Raw genomic sequence first — 10,301 nt, forward strand, 5'->3', positions numbered from 1 at the left:
GCAAATAAAAAGAGAGAGAGATTGATAGCTTTCTTTTGGAGGCAGTACTCAAAGAACTTGCAAATAAATTAGATACAGGGTAGGATATGGCTATGGCTCAGAGGTTAAAGCATCTGCCTGCAGTGTGGGAGACCCAGGTTCGATCCCTGGGTCGGGAAGATCCCCTGGAGAAGGCAATGGCAACCCATTCCAGTATTCTTGCCTGGGGAATCCCATGGAGGGAGGAGCCTGGTAGGCTACAGTCCACGGGGTCACAAAGAGTCGGACACGACTGAGCTACTTCACTAGGAAAGAATCAGGAATTAAGATTGCCTGACTTAAGTCAGAATTTAAGCTTCTGACTTAAATAACTTTTCAGGTGGTACTATCATCATTTTCCAAGTTTAGGAAGACCAGGATCAGGGAGCACCAGGTTTAACATGGTAACTCTAAGCTGTCCATGAGACATCAAGTAGAGATACCAAAGATAGATATATTAGTTTGGGCAGGCCGACTCCAGGCGGTCTGGGCCGGTACCCTTCTCCGTGTCCCTCCTCCCTCGGCGAGCCCGCGGGCGGGCGCGCCTCGGCCAGGAAAGCCTGCAGACGGGTGGCTCATGCCCAGACTGGACGACCACCTCTGGAGAGGTCCCTGTGCTAAGGGCACGAAGCACAGAAGCCGCCCGAGGGCCAGTGCCAGAGGGCTGGTAGCCAAAGCGGGAGAGATGATCAACTCCTCGGGGTCAGGCCCCTCTCTGCTGGCGGCCCACGGTGCCCTGGGCACCGACCCTGCTCATGGGCCTCAGAGCACTGGTGTGGGGGGCCAGGGCGGCAGCAGCCACGTCAATAGCTGGCATCACCACCTGGTGCAGAGGAGCCTGGTGCTGTTCTCGGTGGGGGTGGTCCTGGCCTTGGTGCTCAACCTCCTGCAGGTCCAGAGGAACGTCACCCTGTTCCCAGATGAGGTCATCGCCACCATCTTCTCCTCCGCCTGGTGGGTTCCTCCGTGCTGCGGGACAGCAGCTGCTGTGGTCGGCCTGCTGTACCCCTGCATCGACAGTCACCTTGGGGAGCCGCACAAGTTCAAGCGGGAGTGGGCCAGCGTGATGCGCTGCGTGGCCGTCTTCGTTGGCATCAACCACGCTAGTGCTAAACTGGATTTTGCCAATAACGTTCAGCTCTCCTTGACGTTAGCAGCCCTGTCTCTGGGCCTCTGGTGGACATTTGACCGTTCAAGAAGCGGCCTGGGGCTGGGCATCACCATCGCCTTCCTCGCCACCTTGATCACGCAGCTGCTGGTGTACAATGGGGTCTATCAGTACACGTCCCCAGATTTCCTCTACATCCGCTCCTGGCTCCCCTGCATATTCTTCTCGGGAGGCGTGACCGTGGGAAACATAGGACGGCAGCTGGCCATGGGTGTCCCCGAAAAGCCACACAGCGATTGAATCTTCAGACCCACGGATCCTGAAGAGTGGCGAGCTTTGGGAAGAAAATCTGTGATACTGGGTAGTGACAAAGACTATCTCTTTTCCTCAGTAATCTTTTCGGATGGGGCTGACTGTTCCAGTGACCCCTGGGACACACTTCACCTGTGTCAGAGCAGCAGCGCGGGCGGAAGGCCGCTGGTGTTGGCACCTTGCGGGACAGTGTCTGGGCCCGCGTCCGCCGGGGGCTCCGCGAGCAGGCCGGCCAGGCACCGGGTCCCGAGGACTCAGTCTCCCGTGTTATTAAATGCCAAGTTGCCATATTTCCCAGCCTCAAACTAAAGCCTAACTACCAGCTCTGGTTTCGTATCAGCGCCCCGGGGATGGCTCGATGGTGCTTACAAAGATGAAGTGTGGTAAAATAGGAATATTACTGATCCAAAAGATTTTAAAAATAGGGCTGTGTTGTGAAAGAAGAGAAGGCGGTGGTGGCAGCAAGTGCAGGGCGGCCGCGCCGGGCGGGCGGGCACAGCGTGCCCCCGGTGGCCGTGTGGGGCGCCGCGCAGACAATCGTGCAGAGAGGAGGCGTGCGTGGAAGGTCGTGGCTCTGCGCTGCGATGGGTTGGACTTTCCACCCCCGTATTCACAGAGTTTGCCCAGAATCCGCATCGTCTCGAAGGGGGCACCTGCTGGCCACACGTCTCCGTCTTGGCCCAAACCGTGAGTTTTCTTTGATACTCGCTCGGGAAGAAGAGACCACTTTTTCCCCACAGCCCTATGGGATTTGCAATCTGTGATTGCCTTGTGAAAAGAAGAGTGCGTACGTCACTGCATTAAACATTCGGTGTTTCTAAATACTCAAAAGACGTGGTGAGCACAATGTATTCATTTAATGGCATAGACCATGTTGGACCCGGTCTGCAAGTCCTGGGTCTTCAACTTCAAGTGCAATGTATAGGAAAACCAATCTGAGCCTTGTATTCTCTTTAAATATGTATTATTATTATTTTTTAAACGTATGAGATGTTAAAGAGGGTTCTCCATTTCAGTGCTGCATGGAGGCAAAATTCAGCAATAATTTCTTTTCAGTTGTGAAGTTACTTTGTTGTCGTGCCCTCCCGCTGAGCCCCAGTCCTTTGAAATACTCCCAGTTTGGGGGGTTTAGTAAACTTGTAATTTTTACTTACAAATTCACCCTTTCTATATTTTGCAATTGAAAACATTTCGGTTGTTTTGAATCCTGTGAATGTGGCTTGATGGTAAGATTCCTCGGGCAGCCGGCAGTCGGGGGGGCTGGGGACGTGGGAGCCCCTGCCGGCAGCCGTGGACTCTCCGCGTCCCCGGCTCCTCTCACCCAATGGTCCCCGTCTCAGTTTGCTTTTGTTTTAAGGAAAATATCCTGGAGTAAATTTTAGGTTACCGTAGTGACTTTGTTTTAGAGAATTTCCTTTAAAAGAAAATAGGACCATTCTGAACTTTGCAGTGACCCCCTTATGACATTTTCCGAAAACGAGAACCATCAACTATGTGAAAAGATTTTTCAATGAGGATGTCAGCGTTTTTGTGAAAAAAAACCAGAAGTTATTAGATGAAAGCAGTCATTGAATCTTTCCAATATACTTGATCATGCACAATGAGTATTTTTCTCTCTTAAACTGGAAATAAATTTATGTCTGTTAGAAGCAGTGTAGCCAAAAGATGTGAATCTGAAGAATTTCGTTGCCAATATTTTCTAGCAAGTATATGAACCAAAGTCATTTGAGTTTGTGAAATTGTTAAATAGTATGAGCAGAATTTGCACTATACCAGATTGGAACATCTAGTGAGATTCACATTCATACTAAGTTTTCAGCATTGTGTTCTTTTGCATTCATTTTTTTTACTTTTATTAAAGGTTCAAAACCAAAAAAAAAAAAAAAAAAGATATATTAGTTTGGAATAAGATAATGTGTGTTGTGTGTTTGGAATACAAAGGAAATATTTGTGCTAGAGGTATAAATCTGGGAGTTGTCAGCACAAAAGCAATGTTTAAAACCATAAAAATAAATACAGTCACCTAGGGAGAAAATGTTTCCAAAGAGTGCTCAATAAGTGGTTTTTGTTTGTTTTTTTTTTTCCTTTTTGCTCAGTCATGTCCGACTCTTTGTGACCCTGTGGACTGTAGCCCTCCAGTCTCCTCTGTCCATGGGATTTTCCAGGCAAGAATACTGGAGTGGGTTGCCATTTCCTTCTCTTGAATTTAGAGAGTATATACTTGTAAAAACTGTGAAACAACAACCAAAACCAGAAAACTATGTAACAACTCTGCCTTCAAAGGAATGAAAAGGAATCAACCCAAACCCCTATAAATTCTAACACAAAGAAAATCTATAATCCATAACTTTCCAAATATCCTCTAGCTATAAACTTCTGTAAAAGGATAGAGGAGAGAAAATTTTGTTTTTTGTTAAGTAGTAACAAATTGTGCCATAATATATTCAACAAGTCCCTTCTATTTTTTACACATGTGTTTTCCCAAAGTTTTGTGCAATTCATAAGTAATTTTATATCCTCCACAAATATTCAACACTTTTTTTTTCTTTTTTTAAAGTTTTAATTTTACATTGGAGTATAGCCAATTAACAATTTGTGATAATTTCAGGTGGACAGCAAAGGGACCCAGCCATACATGTACGTGTATCTATTCTCCTCCAAACTGCCCTCCCATCCAGGCTGCCACATAGCATTAAGCAGAGTTCTCTGTGCTATACGGTAGGACCTTGTTGGTTAGCCATTTTAAATATGCAGTGTATTCCAGGGAAGAATGGGGGGAAGAAATAGCTAGGGACACTTTTTTTGTTCTAATAGAAAGAAACCAGCTTTCCAGAGAAGAGGCCTGCTCAGACTAGACTTTGATTCCCAAAGTCAAACAGAAAAAGTAGCTCAGAACAGTAAAAGTGAGAAGAACAGCAGCAGCAGGTCTAAGTGCTGGGGGCGTAAGGGGCAGAGACATGAGGATCCCTGCTCAGCACTGTGAAGAAAGCAGGGATATCTAAGGAGCATTTGTCAAGTTTACTGAATGTTTGTCGATCTATTTTTAAAGTCTTTTTTCCATCTCCCCTACATAATCTTCAGCAAACTCACCATTACTAACTAAATGATTTTCAGGCAGGGAGCTCTCCACAGTGAATTAAATGCCAAGTCGTGACTCAGGTGGGCTGGTGACATGAAGAGAAACTACACAGCCAGTTTCTGGGCTACATTTTTTTTTTTTAATGGCAATGCAATGAACACCTTTGGAGTTACATGTCTGCATATGTTCAGAATTACCTCCTTGGCACCAATTTCTAGATACTGCATTAAAAAGAATAAACCATTTTTAAGGCTTTTTATACACACTGCCAGAATGTCCTCCAGGAAAACTGAACTAATGTATCACTAGCAGAATATTAGAGTGTTCGTTTCCTCACACCTGCATTCTAATCCTCAAGGAATTAGTGAGAAAGGATGGTAATTCCCTGTTTTAACACGACTTTATCACCATCTACTAAATTTTTCTAACATCCCCCTAACTGGTCTCCTTGTTTCTAATCTTTCTCCATGTCAGTTCGTTCTGTATGCCACCGTATGATTAATCTTCTTATACTAGGATTCCTATGCCAGTATTCCCCTGTTCAAAAATCTTCAATGACTCCTCACTATCTACTTAATTAAGTACAAACTCATCAGTCTGTCATCTAAAATGCTGCTCAATCAGGCCTCATCACAAATTTCCAATCTTGTTTCAGCCTCAACTTTCCCACACATACCTTATGATCTGGTCAAAATCATACAGTCATTGTTTTCAGAACATGACCCATAGTTTCTCATCTCCAGAGTGTAATAGTCCAGCGATGAAAATCCGTATCACAAAGTCTTCAAATCTCCCCTCCCTTGCCCATGGCAGAGCTTGCTGATTACTCATCATTCTCTTTCCCACTGAGCTGGCATATAGTATCTCCACACAGTGCTACAGATAGTCACTACCAATGACCTGAAATTGGCACTTGATATAAAACTAACTTGCCATCCCTGTAATAGTCCTTTCACCTAGCTGGCTTTCACCCCAGCTCCTCTCTTGAACTTGTTCCCATAAATTAAGGCTCATTTCTAATGAGCCTTTCCCAAATCTACTCTCCACCTCCAATCCTCTTAACCCATTACATGGCACTTAGACGTCTTACTTCATTTCATCTTGTCTTATTACTTGTGAGCTATCTTCTGCCCTTTTTGAATCATATGTGTCAAGGCAATAGTAGTAAAGAGTTCAGAGTCTATAACTAGACTGCCATGGTTCAAATCCTGGATATGTCTCAACTAGCTCTGGATATTTGAGCAAGCTTTTTAACATCTTTGGGTTGTAGTGCCCTCATCTGTAAAACGGACACAATAACTGGACCAACCACAGAAAGTTGTGAGGATTCAATAAGAAAATGCAAGTCAACTGCTTAGCTAAGTGCCACACATATATTAAGTCTTCAGAAATGTTATATATTTTTCAAAAATTTAAAAGTAGGGTTACCATATGACTTAGCAATTCCATTTCTAGGTGTAAATCCAAGAGAATTTTGTTCATGTATGTTCATGCAAAAACTTATACAGTAAATGAATGTTTCTAGTAGCATTATTTTTTGAGTCAAAATTGAAAGTAGCCCAAATTCTATCAATTGATGAATAAATAATATGTGGTATAATCACACAATGGAATATTCAGCCATAAAAGTGAATGAGGTATTGATGCAAACTACAACATAGATGAACCTTGAAAACAAGCTAAATGAAAAAATTCAGTCACAAACGACCATATAATATTGTATAGTTCCATTTATATGAAGTATCCAGAATAAGCAAATCCATAGAGACAGAAATAGATTAGTGGTTGCCAGCAGACGATAAGGAGGAAAGGAGAGGGACTGATTAAGTTGAGGTATGAGGCTTCTTTTGTGAGTGATGAAAATGTTCTAGAATTAGATGGTGGTGATGGCTGCACACTATTGTGAATAAATTAAAACCCAAGGAATTGTGCATTTTAACATGGTTAAAATGATAAATTTTATGTTATGTGAATGTCTCATTATTGAAAAATGTTATTTATATTACTATTCATCTTTGTATCCCCTCAAGTGTCTAAAGAGATATTATTAAGGAATTGTGTTTTTTTAAGGGAAAGATATTTAATATGACCTTAAATGCTAAGGTGAAATGATTTGAGCAACTTCTATAAATTATATTATTATAATTTGCATGCAGAACAAATCATAGATAAATGATCATTTATTGCTCTGTAGAAATTCCAAGAATAGACTAGGCCCAACTAAAACAACACAGTTCCAACAATCCTGGGATTACACTTAGCTAAAATACAAGCCAGCAAAAAACATTAATGGGAAAGTAAAGATCTATAAATATTCACTGATAATATTTTTTTAAAAACCTAATTAAAACAAAAAGGTTAAACCACTTAAAATCACTTTTTAAGTATTAATATACACATTGACAAGGGGAAATGATGATCTTGTTTGTCATTTCCCACTATGTGTAGGTGGGCATACACATTTATAAGCTTTCCGAAGGTTAACTTGACAGTATGTTATACCACATACAAGGGCCTTCGTGGTGGCTCAGTGGAAAAGAATCCTGCAAGGCAAGAGAAGCAGGTTCAAAGAAGAGGCCCTGGGTTGCGAAGATACCCCAGAGAAGGAAATGGCAACCCACTCCAATATTCTTGCCTTGGAAATCTCATAGACAGTGGAGGCTGGCGGGCTGCAGTCCATGGGGTCAAAAGAGTTGGAGATGACTTGGCAACTAAACCACCACCATCATACTACAAACATATATTTATGGCTAGAAAAAGGTCTAGAATGATGTCCTTCAAGTGGTGCACTTGGATGTAGAACGAGGCAACTTTGTCCCCTGTTCTCATCACCTAAAATTTTCTACCATAAGCATAAATGTTGCTTTTGTAATAGAAAATAGTAAAAGTTTTTTGAACTTTTACTTAAGTTTTTTGAAAAGTGGAGGCAGGAGGAACCAGTTCACTTTGTTGCAGTCAACTTGTCGATTTTTTAACTTTTATGAGTAAACTAGGACACTATTAAGCTTATTAGTGGTATATCTAGAAAATGATAAATAGGTAAAATATAGAAGTAATTGAGGAGACATTAGATCTACAATTAGATGGATGATCCATGAGATATTACCTTTACAAACCAGTAATGCAAAAGTGCAATGGTTAGGTTCATGAAAATAGCCAAGGCAATAATCTCTCATGATGTTTAAGAATAGAATCTCCATGATGTTTAAGAATAGAAATAAGATTGAATTAAGAATTCAATCTTAATCAAAGTGAATAACTAAATTGCTGTCTAAAATGATTATTCCAATAGCAAACAAAGACTACCTTTTTACCATACCCTTCTCAGTACTGAACGTAACTAACAAACATTTACTTTTCATCTCTTACATTATTAGTAAAACTGAACATTTTCTAAGATTTATTTATTGCTATTCAGATTTCTTCTTTTAACTTTAATGGTGTCTTATAAGGTCTAAAAATGTTAAATTTTTATGAGGTCAAATGTATCAATCTTGTTCTTTATCATTTTTCCTTTGCTTTTATTATTAAAGAGTTCTTCACTCTAGGAGAAGATATTCTCCACCTGTCTTTTCTTCTAACTCTTTTATGGGGTCATTTTTTTTTTTAATTCTTAAAGCCATCTGGAGTTTATTTTGGAAATAGATGTGAGAAAGACAACTCTTAAAAACACATTTTTAAGACATTACACATTATAACAGAGTCTGTACAAAGAAAATAATTGCAATATTAAATGTGTCCAAGGAGTCATCACTTAACAAAATTTCCTATGACATAAGCTTTTAAACAGTTTCTTCAGAGTTCACTCAAAAAGGATTGGGCTATGTGGAAACTAACTTTTAACAGCTTTCTTTTGTAAGAGTTGTCTTTTTACTAATTATCTTTTATATTATTTGGATGTTTTACAAAGAGGGCTTCCCAGGTGGTGCTAGTGGTAAAGAACCCGCTTGCCAATGCAGGAGACATAAGAGATGCAGGTTCAATTCCTGGGTCGGGAAGATCCCCTGGAGGAGAGCATGGCAACCCACTCCAGTATTCTTACCTGGAGAATCCTATGGACAGACAAGCCCAGAGGGCTAAAGTCCATGGGGTCAAAAAGAGTCAGATACAACAAGCAACTCAGCAGCAGCACATATTGCTTTGCTATTAAATGGAAATTTATTTAAAAAAAAAAATAAAAAGTATGTTCTTCATTGAATGAGAGGCTGATATCACATGTCAGAGACATCTTCAATTTCACCTTTTCATGACTAAAAGAAAATAAAAGAAACTTCATGATTCATAGGGTGTGAATCATAAACAAAATTACTGAATGATGAAGTGAATTCTAATGACAATGGAGTGAAGTGGAAATCCTATTGGGTAGAAACCAGAAATCCTAGTTTCAGTGCTTCCCCTGATTCACTTGGTAAATTTCCTTAGATAAATTTCTTAAAATATCTGCACCTGTTTGCCAGTGCATGAAACAAAGACCTTAGAAAAGATGGGCTTATGAGTTAACATGTTAAATATTAAAAGCATCTTGAACTAAAAATCTTCACGAACAAGGTCAGCCATTCTAGTCATCACAGCTTAGGAAACCTAAAATATTTCCTTATTTAATGTCTACTCTTCAAGGCTCAGCAGTTATTTCAGTGTTCATAAATTCTCAAAGGCTCATTGAGGGTCGTAGAACATCAGAGGTGAAAGCTTTGGGAATAACAGATATTTCATGTTACTGCTAATGAGACTGAAACAGTATTTTAAGAAATCTAGGACTTCCCTGATAGCTCACTGGTAAAGAATCCATCGGCCAATGTAGGAGACACGGGTTCAATCCCTGGTCTGGGAAGATTCCACATGCTGTGGAGCAACCCACAGGGCCACAATTGAGCCTGTGCTTTAGAACCTGTGAGGCATAGCTACTGAAGCGCACTCTCCCTGGAGCCGGTGCTCCACAACAAGAGAAGCTACTGCAATAAGCCCTAGAGAGTAGCTCCCATTTCCCGCAACTAGAGAAAAACCCTCACAGCAACGAAGACCCAGCACAACCAAAATAAATAAGTAAACAAAACTACATATATGTATAAAAGTAAGCTAACCTTCCTCTCAATTTCTGCTACTTCTCTTTTAAGATATTTCAGCTTTTTGAGTTGCTAATCACATTGTCGTTGTTCAGTCGTTAAGTTGTGTCCAACTCTTTGTGACCCCGTGGACTGCAGCACCCCAGGCTTCCCTGTCCTTCACTCTCTCCCAGAGTTTGCCTAAGTTCATGTTCATTGCATCAGTGATGCCATCCAACCATTTCATCCTCTGTTGCCCTCTTCTCCATATGCTCCAGAAATTTATGTTTACTAACACTCATGCAAATATGTGTATAATAACATAATATATGTAACCACATGCTTGCTCACAAGCATATCTTCAGATTTATCTTTCACACGTTAATGAGAAGAACTAATAAAACCAGGTAGTGAGCAAATCAGTAAGATTATTGACAGCTAAAAACTTCTGAATCCACAACTGGTAAAACATTCTCTGCATGTTATCCAGGTCCTCAGAAAAACCAGTGAAAAGGAGGATTTATTTTTTAATTAATTCAGCAGATCTGAATTGAGCATCTCCCAACCACTGTGCTAGACACTGAGGAAAACTATTAGGTTCAACCACATGAAATGGCTGATAGTCAAACATTTTTTTTTTACTTACAACAGTGGCAATTTCATGTAGTTCAACCCAAGAAAATTACAGAGATTCCTTAGGTAGGAAAAGAAGATAAGAGAGCTGAAAATCATAAGAAAAACA

At 40.8% G+C, this 10,301-nt stretch overlaps 1 protein-coding gene across 1 annotated transcript; it reads left to right on the forward strand.

The window, feature by feature from the left end:
• Nucleotides 1–503: 503 nt before the first annotated feature.
• Nucleotides 504–3,327, forward strand: LOC122450170 (insulin-induced gene 1 protein-like). Its single transcript, XM_043482371.1, has one exon. It carries the CDS (start codon nucleotides 596–598, stop codon nucleotides 1,424–1,426), a length of 831 nt encoding a protein of 276 aa, XP_043338306.1. The 5' UTR covers nucleotides 504–595; the 3' UTR covers nucleotides 1,427–3,327.
• Nucleotides 3,328–10,301: the final 6,974 nt, after the last annotated feature.

Source organism: Cervus canadensis, chromosome 11 (genome assembly GCF_019320065.1).
Source record: "Cervus canadensis isolate Bull #8, Minnesota chromosome 11, ASM1932006v1, whole genome shotgun sequence".
Taxonomy (NCBI): domain Eukaryota; kingdom Metazoa; phylum Chordata; class Mammalia; order Artiodactyla; family Cervidae; genus Cervus; species Cervus canadensis.

Coding starts and splice junctions, on each gene's coding strand:
- LOC122450170 (XM_043482371.1), top strand. CDS start 596: ATGCCCAGACTGGACGACCACCTCTGGAGAGGTCCCTGTGCTAAGGGC.